General features: G+C 41.9%; 1 protein-coding gene across 1 annotated transcript in view; it reads right to left on the minus strand.

The window, feature by feature from the left end:
• Positions 1-14,719, minus strand: part of PGK1 (phosphoglycerate kinase 1) — a 62,797-nt gene that overhangs the window by 10,759 nt on the left and 37,319 nt on the right. The window contains exons 8-9 of the mRNA XM_078688822.1: positions 12,992-13,171; positions 1,715-1,892 (exon numbers count right to left, since the gene is read on the minus strand). Coding sequence (XP_078544948.1) covers positions 1,715-1,892; positions 12,992-13,171 — 358 coding nt within the window. The remainder of the gene's footprint in view (positions 1-1,714; positions 1,893-12,991; positions 13,172-14,719) is intronic.

Here is a 14,719-nt window from a genome sequence, read left to right on the forward strand (position 1 = left end):
GCAGGTAAGCAAATGTGCCTGCCTAAAGCGGCAAGAATGGCAGATAACCTTTGGCGATATATTCAGTTCCAACATTTCGATTTTATTGTTTTGTAGGCAACCCTGTTGACAAGATTGATTGTCTGGGGTTAGAATACACACATACCCCACAGGTAAATGCACGTTTTTCTTGGTTCAGTTTATGTTACCTTTTGTTCAGTATTATTGACAATCATACTGATAGATGTCCATTCGCGTTTTTCAGATTGGACATAATTTTCTATACTCAGGTGAGCTTTTGAATTGACTTGAAGTATGACACTTCTTTGACTGTCAGTCAACCATTCATGAACGCATAATTCCACTCGTTTTCCCATAGAACGTCAAAAAAGAGAACTACGCGCCCTGTCAACATTTTGGCAACGCGCAATATAACAATTACTAGGTAAGCCAGATGTAACAAAACGCAAGTTTTAGTGTATATACATTTTGTCCCCCTTGGCAACAAAAGTAATACGGTCTCCTTTCCTTTTTCTTTCCCTTTTCTTATACAGACCCCTGACGAAGGGGCAGGGCCCCGAAATGCATTGGGTTTTTGTTATGTTTTGATTATGTTCCATAGTTTCATTGATTGAACTAATGATGCTTTGATGTCCTGATTTACTGATGAAATTGATATGTTTGTAGTAAACAATGATTGTAAGAAAATGAACTTTGGTTGAAGAAACTCATGTGATAAATACATTGCAGTTTGTTTAAAAGGAGTATTTTTTTCATTGTGCGTGTTTGGAGCCCTGGTGGCCTTTTGGCACCAGGCCATATTCAGTTCACCCTCCAGAATGAAGCATAATGGTTGTTTGCATTCCTGACATCATTCGTATCCAATTATTCTACAACTTTATAGCCTTATGAAAGGGCTAAGATAGGAAATTACAACCAAGGAAAAGGAACGAAGAAAGGCTAGTTATTGTGAAGTCAGAGGCCCCAGGAACACAGCTGGTTGCAAAACAGCACAAAATACTGCCACCACCTTCCAGGCACCTCTTTAAGCCACTCCTACAATAAACAGCATCTTAATTCTGTATTCTTCAGCTTTAGGTTTTTGTGCTTGGTCCACATAATACGTAAATGTGGAGTCCCACTCGGTCCTGCTGGTAACCCCGTGGACCATGGCGGTTATCAGGGCAGGGTAAACACAAATGTGTACACAACACCCCAGGGCAGCTATACACAATTACATAGCATAGGATTACTGTATGAATAGGCCTTCAGATTGATGATTAAGAGATCTACTTTATTATTGACTCAACATCTTTTTATAAGCTACGACGTACCAAATATAGAAATATAAAAATCAATCCCATTTGCATGCAGTCCCGCATTCGCACAACAATACACCATCAATACATAGTGCCGGTCATAACTTGATCCAGCTTATTTCTCTCAATAGGACAAAAGTGGTCCAGTCATAAATTAACAATGCATCTCAATTTAGTGTCACAGAAACATGATCACAGCGTTTGTGGCTTGAATTTTGATAGGTCTTCAAGAGATCTTTGCGAGTGCCAGCTGCATAAGAGGATACATAATCATGGGCATTATAATAAACATGCGACAATTGCAATACTCCTCTTCCAAAAGCAAGTATCCACCAACATTCAAGTACATCACAAGCACTGACAAGAAGCCCCCTCAAGGCAGGTGAAGCTGACAACTGCAGGTTCTATTTACTCACCAATGATGGTTGTACATCCTTTTGCAGTGACTTCTACCACCTTGTCCATGAGAGCTTTGGTTCCATTTGCAAATTTATCCCACTCGAACACACCAACAGGGCCATTCCAAACGATCTGCTTGGATCGGCCGACTGCTTCAACAAACTTCTTTACGCTTTCAGGACCACAATCTAATCCCTAAATAAAAAATTAAACTAGTATCAGGTTAAGAATATAACTGACTCGTTAACTTTAACTAGGAAGTTTAAAAACAAATAAGAGTATTGGTTTTCTATACAGAGCACTGGAGACTTTGCTGTACGTAAGCCGCTTAAAATATATAAGCATGTAATAGATGTTCAAGCCTAGCATGTCACAAACATCTAACTTCAGTTTTTTCCTTGCACCTCATCTGGGAGATGAGTTTGCCTTTATTCGCCGCTCACTGCGGAGGTCTCAAACTTCATTCAGAATAAGAGCATCATAGGATTGCCTTGTGTTTTGTCCTGTGCTACAACACAGTAAAACAAAAGGCAGTGGAAGAGGTGCAGCTCATGTTAGTGAGTTCCCAAGCCACCCCCCATGCAAATCATAGCCCGCCTGGATTGCAGTTTGGCCCACCAATGAAGTATTCTGCTGGAATTGGGCTCGAGACTGGTGGGCCGGGCAAGGACAGGCTTGGGCTGACTGTTCAGCAATCGATCAAAATGCTCTGCAGTTTGGAGCTGCATAGAGTACATATGGAGACTGCTGTGAAGGGCCATTCTGATGCAGGATACTGTAGTCTCAGAAGCTTCTGGAAACACCAACAATGCATGGTTTGCTAAGAAATGAGCCATGGTTTGAAGGGCATTCAATGCGCTCTTGGGGGTAGTAAAATCCTTTGCAAGGTTGGTGTCCAAACCTAGCCCAAAGAACTATAGCCTACACAAGGTTGTCAATAACCCAAGATCCACAGAATCCATATTATCAGAGCCTGGCTGAACTCTAGGTCCTTCAACAAAACTACGATTTGGCAACATTGGAGGTAATGTACCTAGGCCCAGGATCTAGGCAGAGATACAGGAAGATGCATATATGCTGCCAAAGGGCATTGCTTAGATGCCCGCTAAAATGTGATGCATCACCTGCAAGCCACCAAGACCCGTACATGGAATGAAATGTTCTGCATAACCACATCCAATCATTCTGGGCTGCGCAAAAGTAAACATCTTTGACTTTACATTCTCAACTAGTTCTCCCTGCAAAGGTACAGAATGGGCCGAGGAAACTACAGACTATTCAGTGGAGAGTTGGTACATTAATGATATAGAAGAGAAAGTTCTTCTCCACTCCTTTCCCTGCCCACTGTGGCAAGTAGCCCAACAGGCCAGAGCAACCCCAGGCAAGTTATAGGAACTTCTTGGACTCAATTTTTGTCTTCTGGACAGATTAATTGAACATACTCCACACCAACCCACTACCCCTGAAAGCACCGGAGTTTCAACCTCCAGAAAGTCGGGGGATGCCGCCCAAGTCTTGGAGCAAACAGAGGCTATGGACTTGAAACGCTGCTTAGACAGCGCTAAGCAACCCAGACATGACTGTACTAGAACACAACAAGACTAGCACACACTAGAGGGGACTGTTCTGGTACTCAGATTTGGGTGAAGTCTTTAGAACTAAAGCATATCTGCTCATGGAAAGAAAACATAAATCTGTGTTAATGTAAATTAGGTGCAAAAACCTACGGTTTTAGCTCAGTCGCTTTGTAAACATAGTAATACAAGTTTCTGCTTAACATTATAAGGAACGAGTGGTCAATATGAACACATCAGATTCAAGATGAATATATAGTACACACCAAAGCACAGGTGCTACACCCCATTACACACTGCCATCAAGGGTGTTATGTCAACAGAAATAGTCTACACAAAACAACCTCAATCCAAGCACAATGTACTCAATGGGAGCACAGCAACAAGGCATGTGACAGAAAAGAATCGGGTTTGCAAAAACATATGCTCCACATTTATGGATATTTAGTACTTTTTTTGCTTTCATTTTTTATTAAGTGATAGGCAAATGTAATATACTAATCTCCATAAGGAGAAGAAGAATATTATAAACAAATTTACGTGGATTTGTAAACTAGGAGTCAGGTAGCTCTCCCAAAGAACTATGAGCCAGGAAAGGGTAGCAGAATCTCCCTAGTTTCAGAGGACTCCACCACCTCTCCTTAATACTAGAGTTAGACCCCATTGCAACACATCTGCCTGGACCACCAACAAGCCACCATCTAAGTGGCACTTCAATGTAGCAAACATAAAATGTAACACTTGCGACATGAGTGTCTACATGGATAGGTGAAGGGTCTGGTGAAGGACTGGAAAGCACCCGAAAAAGCAGGAGAGGCCAGTAGGTGGATACGTGGATAAAATCTGCCTTACCGCTATGAATGTTATTGCTGCCATTAGGGTCAATCCTCTGCAAAACGGTGAGCTATTGGGAGTCACACTCCCCAAAAACAGTTCACCTGGTGTGCCATTCTTGGACACCGAGCCCTGCGGTGTCACAAACACTGCTCCAGCACACATGCACAACTGTCACGTGTGCTGAAGTGGCACGAGAGGGCGGGGCCAAAAGAGGCACGATGTGCTGTACTTAATTTGAGGCAGGGGTATGCTCACGAGCCATGTGGGGGTAGCCGGGCAGGGGCTTTCTCTGTCCCACCATCTGGAAATTGGGATCAGTCAGCATTGGCTTTCTCGGATGCAATTTAATACGATAGATTTTTCTGCTGTAGAAAATTTACCGTTCAGAGTGAGACTGTTGTCCACTGAGGAGGTATTTCAGAGTAGGATTATGGAAGTAGCTGTTGAGAAGGAAGCAAACACCCACACACACTTAGAACTATGGTGGTGCTCAACTAACTTTCCACTGATTATTCCATCAGATTTAGACATGTAAATATAGTCCCAAAAAAGAGAGGTGTAAGTGTAAAAGGGATGGAAAGTTCAGCAAACAGCCCTATATTTCAAGAAAGTGCTATATATAAAAAATAAAAAATAAATGTTATGCACTAATGCCCAAAAGTATGCAATAACTATTTCTGCAGATAATAAAAATTTAGAAGAGGGCACGGTGAGAACTTCTGGAAATATTAGAACAACACTACAGCAGAGGTCTCCAACCTTTCCTGTAGTTAGAACTGCTTCCGATCAGTGAAATCATCTTGAGCTACTGAAGGCTAAGCAACCTACGCCTTGTTATCAGACATCCCCTCGCCCAGCTTCATTGACTTTAAGCCTAATATCCATACACTATGATCTGAACCAAATATTGAACAAGACTGCAATCTGTGTCAGTGAAAATGTGGTTTTTGGGGGATGTATGAACATGTGTGCGTATGAATGGGACATAAGTGTATGGGAGCTTGGCTCAACAATGTCCCCCCGCTACAGTTTCCTTCTACGGTGGGGAGAAATTTGGGCGTTCTGTTGGATGGCCAACTTTCATTTGGGGCCCCGGTGTCACCTGTAGTGAAGGCCTGCTTCTGGATCCTTTGCATCTTGAAGACGTTTCGTCACTTGCTCCCTTAGAAGGCTTATGTTATCGGTGTTAGGGCTCTAATCTTTTCCAGGGCGGATTACGCCAATGTTCTGTACTTGGGCCTCCTAGACGACTTGAATCAGCAGTTACAAGTTATACAAAACACAGCAATCTGCCTGCTGTATAAAAGTCCTATATATGCGTCTGTCAGTATTTAGGGACAAATTGCATTGGGTGCCAGATATTGTATAAGACTGTCTCTTACGCACCAGCTCTTCAGGAAAGGGGACCTAGGCATCTTAAGGAACAGATCAGGGAATAAATCCCAGGGAGACTTTTAAGCTCTAGTATTGCCTGCCAGACATATTGCGATCCCTAGTTTTGTAAACCAACCAAGGGGAGGCTCCTCCTTCACAGTTAAAGCATTGGGAATGTGGAATCCGCTGCCGGTACATCTAAGGTCCATCTTTAAGAAATACATTTAAAAATGAGCTGCAAACCTGCTCAATTTGTAGTGGTGTCCGCAGTGGTAGTTCTGGTTCTATACTGCACTTATTACCTAGAGCACCAGGACACACTGAGTAACTGTGTACTATAGAATTGTATTCATTCAATGAGTCGTATGTACTTGTGACACAGGTCAGGACATACCTTATACCATACGGGCACAGTTACATGAATAAACGCAAACAACCATTTTTTTTATGAGATCAATCTAAAGTGCAGGAAAATGTTCTGAAACTATGTTCAGAAGGAACATTTTTCTGCACTTTCAACTTCTCCCACTTGCAATAATGGCTGTATTTTTCATTAATAAATATGACACTGTCTACCAGCCACTCGAAGCAAGATGCCTTCCGTGTGTAAAGGAAACACTTTGAAATGGGAGAAAATTAAACTGAAGAGTTTGCTTTATCTTTATATGGATTCCATAAAACTCATTTAAATGTTCCCCAATTTCAAGCATCACATTTACAAACAGCAGGCATCTTGCTCCCAATGTTCTAAAGACGCCGTGTCATATTTATATCAGAAATATAAGAGCCATTTGTTTTAATTGGGAGGAATTTAAAGTGAAGAAACATGTTCCATAAAACAATAAGACGTAATTAGCTTGATTGAAAGGGGAGAAAAACATTAATACTTAATGTTTCATAGAAATATTTTTCTTCACTTTGTTTCTCCCATTTAAAAACAAACAAGCATTGGCATAGCCAATAGATTTCGCCTTGGGGACAACATAAGTGTTTAGCCAGAACTATTGGCTTTGGCAATATTTTAAAGCTATGTTACCCAAGTGGACCGATATCATTAAGTAGAATAGAGCGCGTTTGATGCACCAAACGATTGAAGATCTGGTTAGTGTGGATTAAAACGTAATGATTATCACCTCCACACTTAACAAACCAGTGCGTAAGCCCAAAATTATACAACCAAGAACAGGATGCCTTCACACTTCGCGCCCACCTCAGATCATGCTGACTGCCAACACCTCCTCAACTGGACCCCCACAAACAAGGAAGGAGGCGTTAGAGTCAGTCATTAAAAGAGAGCAACACTTATCTAAAAAGTTTAACAATATAACTTATTTATTTACAGAACGTATCTATAATGAAGGGACAACATACTGAGCTTCTACTTTTGCCTACACAAATAATGTTGCACGCTTCACATATACCGGACTAAACTTTTGTTTTTCATCCTAAACTATTGTTAAAAAAATATATAGAACATGACAGAATGCAACATGGTTTGACTCATCACAACACATTTAAAAAAAAAAAAAAAAATCCTTTCACAAATGTGTTTCAACACATCTCTAGCCAAAGTAATCCATCAGAATACTTGCTCTACTTCAGCTTACATTGACCATTAAAACCAAAAGGGCAATGACCATAAGATCAGCTGCTACAGTTAGAGAGGATGGATAGATACCTTAAGGGAACAGATGTCTTGGCATGGATGACTTCAGCTTGCATCAGGACAGGTGTCCTAGGAGCACAACCCCTAGTTGACACCCATGTCGCCTCACTGTCATGGGTCTAATTTCCCTTGTAAGCCAGACTCAGGCAGCACCTAGAAGCTATTCAGTTTGCAGAGCGAGCTATACACGAATATAGCGACAGTCACCAGTACCGCCAGTTGCAATTGCTGAGACGGTGTGAAGCATGTCCCTGTGGTCGAAATCCCCTTTTTCCCCCCCCTTCCCTGACACGCGCCCCCCCCCACTCTCTCGCTTTCATATCTACTTTTGTGTCTTTCCCTGCGGTGAACTTTGAGATAGGGAGTGGCTGGCATGCTCACCTGATGTTTGGGGGTGTGAAAGGAGTGACGAAGCAGGCATGTGCCGAAAGTGAAGTACGAGTTAAGTGCCAGGACGGCATAGAGCGGTCATGAAAAATAAGACCACAGAATTAATAGCAGACAGTGTTAGAATCTAGATAACAAGAAGTGGAGAAGGAGGTTGGTAGCGCAGTGTCTAAAGTTTCAATATTAGCAGCGAAAAGTGCTTCTAAGATGTTAAAAACAAATCACAACCCTGCCTCGTCATGTTTGGTGCTTTGCCAGCATCCATTGAAAGCGCCCATTTCTGTAGAGACTTAGACCTAAAGATCTTTCTTCAGAGTGGTAGCTCATCTTCCCGCCATTCATCAGATGTGCAATAACCTCAAAAAAATACTTAAAAATCCTCAAATTCCACAGCTCACCTCTTCACCTACAAAAAGCACCAGCTGTAATGTCTCATGTATTAGAACTTTCCACTTTTGTGGCATTTATTTTGTGAAAATGCCAGCTACAAGCATTGTTTATTATGTGTCCACTTTATCTGTATCCATGTGTTTAATGGTTGTGAAAATGTGAAGTCGCCACTAGCTTACACATTTATTGAAAAGCCATACGCGCATGCACCGTTGGATGTAATGTTTGGTGGTATATTTATCCTTAAATACGGCAACAATACTGTCTGAATAGATCGCCTAGGGTGAATGGACTGCGTATTTGCAGCGAATAAGCTGTAGATATATTTGTTCTATTCCATCTGTTTATGTATGTATACACACACACACACACACACACACACAAATAGTAACCCCTTTCCAGTTTGTATCGATTTGTAAAAAATCTAAACATGGGTTTCCTTCAGTATTTATATGGAAAAAAATTACTAAACACAGAAAATTTAGGACATTAGTTAGAAGTTGATCTCCATTCCAGCGTATCCCCCGCCCCCAATGCATCCCAGTGCATTCTGGTACTCGCAGTGCAGTTCTGTGTTTAATGTATTAGCAGGTCAGCAAGTTCTAGAAAGCAGAGCCCAAACCCAGATTGAGTGAACTACTCAAATGCAGAACAGACAAGAGTTCTCCTCCTGTAATGCACTGCACATTACAAACCAATTTGTTCCCGTGCTCTGCCAGACCACAAGCAGCAATGTTTGTAGGGCTTCTCCAGGGGTCAGAAGGGGAGAGCAAGGCGCAGAGTGTCACAGTAAAAGGAGTGCAGACCTCTATCCAGAGAGGAGTCAGGACTGTGCAGTGGTTGGGGGAAGCAGGTTGTCAGGGTGTGCAGACCAGGTTCAGTTTCAAGCAGGAGGCGGTCCAAACCGGAATGGAGTAGTATATTTGTGTATGTATACACACACACTAGACTGAATCGGACATCATGGATCTGTCCTGCAGTGTGGTCCTTCTTTGGCCAGGCCAGGCTAGTTTGCTGCCAACTGGTCAGACCAGCTCTGCCTTGATGACCCAGAGGCCACAGAGTAATGTCAAGGGTACCAATCGAGGGGCAGGCCCCGGTCGACATCCGTGATTATTCAAGGAGATTGGGGAGCATTGTGGAACAAAAAGACTCCATAGGTGTTAGTTTTAGGCAAACACACTTGTTGGAAAGCCTATTATCTCACCGTAAACATAGAACAAGCAGCGTTGTGTGCCAGCCAGCAGTAAGGAGAGGGCAGAAAATAAAAGTAGTGCAGTTAAAACATATGTCCCATACTGCAAGGATCCATGTAGCAAGGGCAATCGGCAGGGCGGTAACAAAACAGCCACATGGCGATACAAATGGACACTATTCACCAACGAAAACTATGGAATTAGTAAAGGCAGACCGAGCAACAAATGAAAAGTGGTGGGTGTGTTCAAAATCCATAGAATGATTACAGCACGCCTCGCAGCGCATGCGCAGTGTCTATAGGCTCAACCTAGAAATGCCTATTTTTCTGTTGCAAAAGTGGCACAGCGTCTACTGGAAGCAAGAGGACTGCTGTATGTAACTGCAAAATCAATTTCCCAGGTTCCAATATAGAGTTGACAAGGACTTTAATTTAAGAGTTAAATGCTTCAGTTCTTCACCTCTGTGCCTCAGGTGGGTCATAAATCTGACTGAGCAGTGCTGATTTTTAGGCCCTGCTATCTGCCACTTGATAATATAGTAAAATAAACAAACAGTCTTCCTGTAACTTCAAAAGGAAAATGTCACCCTGTGCTTATTTACAAATTGACTTATTTTGGTATGCGAGCCCTACCAACGCAGTGTGCGATACACAGTTCAGCGTACCTAGCTTAGTTTCAGCACAGAAAGCATGCACAGTTCCGTACGGAGGGAGGAAGATTAGCAAACTTTGCCCTTTGCTACAAAAAAGTGGTTGAAACGAAGTACACCAAACTTTGTATTAAAATAGGTGCTTTTTGATTTTCTGGTTACAGTAGCACCATTTGACAAATTTGCACAAAATTTACCACGTTGAGCTTACAGTTAAAAAGTTAATGCTCATAATTGTGGACTACTTTGACAAAGCCACATGATATGTTGCAACATTTAGTCTTGTGGGTATGGCAAGTTTTGTGCAGATGCATAAGGGGTAGAGGGGTGCGCTCAAAGCTAAATGGGGCCAAGGCATTTTCATGAAGTCTGGTAAGCTATTAGCAATTAAATCCCAGTGTTGGAATCTCAGGTCTCTTGCACATGCAAGAAAGTAAATTTAGGGTGTGGTGGAAGATGAAAAAAATTGCTAATAATTTATCAGTTTTAAAGAACAGTTCCATATGACACATGACATATTTAGCCAACTCTTGAAATGGAGTTCCATGCAAATCCGTCAAACAAGATAGCAAAGAACACACTTTGACCACTGTTAACTTTGGTGCTATTTAATAAATCCGAATGAGATGGTGCCAGCTGTTAGCAAATTAATCTCAGTGCAGAGTTCAATGAGATCTGATAAAGGAGGTTGGAAAAGTCTAATTTACTAAAAACTATAGTGCTATTTTGTAGATGTGCACAAAAATTGTCAGACACTTATCAGCCACAGCTTGCACAGGTAAATTCTGTAGGGTGGCGGGGGTGTAGGGGGCAGGGGGGTTGGAATCAGACGGCAATTTGAAAAGTAACTAAATAAAAAAAACACTTACCTTGCGCTCGCCGCATCGCTGAAGTCTGCGATGCGGCGAGCGCAAGACAAGTGCTTTTATTTAGTTAGTTTTCACATTGCCGTCGTTTGTTGGATTCCACTACTCTCCATCCCACAGCATTTACCTGTGCCGAGGCGCGGCTGCTTGCCATGATTAAAATGCTTCGAATATAAGGAGTTTCATACAGATCCTTTAAGGGGTCATTATGAGAGGGAAGGGAAGAGCAAGGAGAATAAACTATTCCCCAGTTAACATCTTTGGCACCCCTTCAGAAATACACACTGGATGCATCAGAAATATACAGGTTTAGTTTGCTATGTCAAGTTATACTCCGTGCAGGAAACTCAGGTTGTCTGCAGATCTGACAAGGAGTATGAAGTTAAGTGTTTGGAGGGGGAGGTATGGAGAGGACTTGGAAGGAGCGATTTGCAAACATTGGCACCACTGGACAGATTTGCACAAAAGTGAAGATATCAGTTATGGATTAAACTTCCAAACGGTCTGTGAAACTGGTGGCTGGTTGTCTGCAGTAACACAACATTACACATTTTTTATGTATTTGTGTATATATATATATATATATATATATATATATATATATATATATATATATATATATATATATATATATATATATATATATAGGGCCAGAATCAACTCCTGTAAGGAGTATCTCTGCGCTTTGGACAGGCAGCATAGGTGTAGTGCAATTGCAGCTAAATCAGAAACAGAAAAGGGTAGTCTTAAGCAGCTTCCTAAATTGTAGATGGTCAGGGCACTGTATAAAGTGCAGGGGGAGCTCGTTCCAGTAGCGGGGGCCAAGATAGGAAAGAACCTTCCCCCTCCCCTAATCTTGCCTTCCTAATTCTGGGAACCTCCAGAAGATTTTTGAGTCTGAAATAAGAGACCTGGAGGGAAGGTAGGGTATGAATTTCGCCGAAAGATAAATAGGACCAAGATTGGATAGCACCTTATGGATAGTACAACAAACTTTGAATTTTACCCATTGCATATAGGAATCCAATGAAGCTGCAAGAGGAGAGGACAGGAGGCACTCCTAGGGGGGCACGTTAAGACTAGTTGCACCGCCGTATTCTGGAACGCCTGCAGTCTGCTGATCTAAGAATCACTAGCAGAGATCAGCAGACCGTTACAGTAGTCCAGACGGCTTAATATAAGTACCAGAGTCAGTCTTGCGAGTACAATCAGGAAGCAGAGGAAAGACTCAACGAAGTAGGCTCAATGTATGGAAACAGGCGCCAGCTGTCTGAGCAGCATGCTCTTTCAAAGTAAGGGCTTGATCCAGACAGATACCCAAGTTCTTAACAGTGGATTTAGGGTCAGGAGGGGCACCATGATCAGTCGGCCACCACTCAGGAGACCATAGTAAGGGGGCCACATGACTAAAGCGGTGGGAACTGGCTACCAGTAAAGGGTTGCGCTCTGGACTATGCAGTTTTTGGCCAGTATGTTGGGGGAATACTTCAATAGAAGTTTCATGTAGGATATCACATAAAAACAGAAATCTACAGGAAAAAGTTAGTGTATGTATGGTTAGCTTTAGTCATAACATCTTAGTAGTTTATTAAAAATAAAATGTAAAATAATTTTTAAAAACACCACCATCAGTTATGGTTAGCTCTGCAAACCATAGCTCGCACACCTTCCACACAAACATTAAATCACATACCAAATGTGAGGTTTATGCCCTTTTAGTATTTAGAGCAACCACGAGGACCTTACGCCACAACTTGATTTACTTCATATACCCATAGATAGGTCATTAAAAAATGCTAATGTAATATTTCATGTAGTTGGCCACTATTTGTCCCACTTATTAAATTTTGATTGGGGTTATAAGAAATTTGCAAATTAAGGTTAGTATAGCAAGAGTTTGTTACTCTTTGAAGACAATTACTGGGGAATTTTATTTTGCAGCCATAAATGAATGTTAACTATATTTTTCCAGTGGTGATCTATATGAATATGTATTCATGCCAGTGAAAATGAAGGTCCTAATAATACAAATTATTTATAGCAAATGTGCTAAACACCTTTATTTCAAATTTTGTGTTACTACCTACAGCAACACCGATTACTGCCTCATAAAATGCTCCCTGCATGAACTTAACTCCTTGCAACTGGATTAAATAATTTACAAAAAGACATGAAACACCATGGCATAAACCGTACATGTGAACAGTACATCTTGTAATTTATTGCCCTCCCCCATTCCCCACACACTGCAATGTTAGTTTATATCATACTATATAAACTCAATTGGTAACTTCCTAAATGCAGAGTAATCCCACTACTTTCAGTTTTTGATCTGAATAGCTTCTATATGCTTACCATCCAGCCTGCTGGAATTCCTGTGGCCACACTGGCAGTTCCTGTGTTGGCGTTCTCGTCAAACTTATCTGCTGTAACGAAGTCAACAGGCAGGGTGATGATCACACCATTTTTCTCTGCCTTTGCCATGAGGTCCTTCACTATCTTGGCTCCTTCCTCATCATACAGCGAAGTACCAATCTAGAAAAGAAAAAAAAAAAAAACTAAAAATTGCAGCGAGTAGCTCCATTGCACATTGACTGGACCAGAAATAAAAATCTTAGTGAATGTTTAAAAAAAGTTTTTTTTTTTTTTTTTTTTAAAGTCGTCCATTTAGTTTCACTGCCTGCTAACAGTCTCCTGCTTAGTCTTGGCTCACACTAGAACTACTCAGCACGTCTGCGGTAGCTCTTTTTTCTTAAGACAAGAAGAGCTAGGGGTTCTGCAATAGTAACGCCCCTAACATTAAACCCAGCTGTACCTCACTTCCAAAATCAGTACACTACATTCCACTCCCAGTGTATGTGGTTACCCTTCAGCTGGAACAATTCTACTGAAGCAAGTAGACTCATACCAGCCCTTGAAAAAGAAAATTCCATCTGGGACACATAGCGGGCGGGTACTGGCCTACTAGTTTGTCAGAACTCACAACTTCGAGTCCAGTGTAACTCAGCAACCCCTAGGGTTCACCACCAAGAAAAAGTCAGGATTCCCTTGGGTAGGCATCCTATTAGGGAGGCTATTTGAAAGTCTGACGCACTACTTTTAGGTATGTACTTTTTGTTACAAGCAACTTTGTATCAGACAGCTGAGGAAAATGAAATTTTACATGACCAATATGTCCCCTGCGTGTACCCTATGTTTAATGTATGTGCATGTCATCCATGCATTTTCCCTTAAGTGGCCTGAATCACAAGGCTTCTGCATTTACGTCTTGCATTAGGATACCAGTCTTCAAGTCCCCCATGTAAGAAATATTAAGTTAGCATTTAAGGCCCATGTATTTGCATTGTGCACTTTTAAATAAGTCACGATGAACCCGTTTTGTGGTTCAGCCTGAGCCAGTTTCTGAATTAGGGTTTTCATGGCTCAGACACTCTGAGAGCTACAGTTACGTATCCCTGACCTCGCATACCTCTGGCTCAGCCGAGGCTCAGCCGAAAGAGTGCCAAGACAGTGTTTTGCAAAATAGTTATCTGCTTGTTGTACAGAATCACATTTCTGCCCAGTGAAGGAGGTATACAGAACCCGTCTGCAGAGATAGGGCCTAGCCTTTCTGTCTCCGTTTAAGTAAATTACAGAGCTTGCATCCGTAGAAAGCCCACGGCCCCCATGCAATGCACGAAGAAATATATGCCCTCTCTGGCTCTTAGTGATGAGCGACCTTTGCTTCAGATAAAACATCCCCGGACTCAAGATATCAGATACCAGACGTGCTGGTCGCCCTGACACTAAAGGCCTTTCTACTAGACTGAATGTCAGCTTTCCCCCCAGTCACACGTCAGTTGCACGTCATGATCAAATTGCACGCACAAGTAGGGCAAAGTTCCAGACTGCCATGCAACCCCCTCCATGTATCCACCCACCTATGACTCCTCTAATGCACGCCCATATTCACGCCCACATGCTCTTATCTCTCTTTCTCTTGCTCTGCCTGGAACGTTTCACCCTATGTACAAGATTGCACGTATAAATATGTAATCAGAAAATAATGTTTTAGAAGACCCTTCCTGAACCTTAGAGGTGATG

Source organism: Lissotriton helveticus, chromosome 4_1 (assembly GCF_964261635.1).
Source record: "Lissotriton helveticus chromosome 4_1, aLisHel1.1, whole genome shotgun sequence".
Taxonomy (NCBI): domain Eukaryota; kingdom Metazoa; phylum Chordata; class Amphibia; order Caudata; family Salamandridae; genus Lissotriton; species Lissotriton helveticus.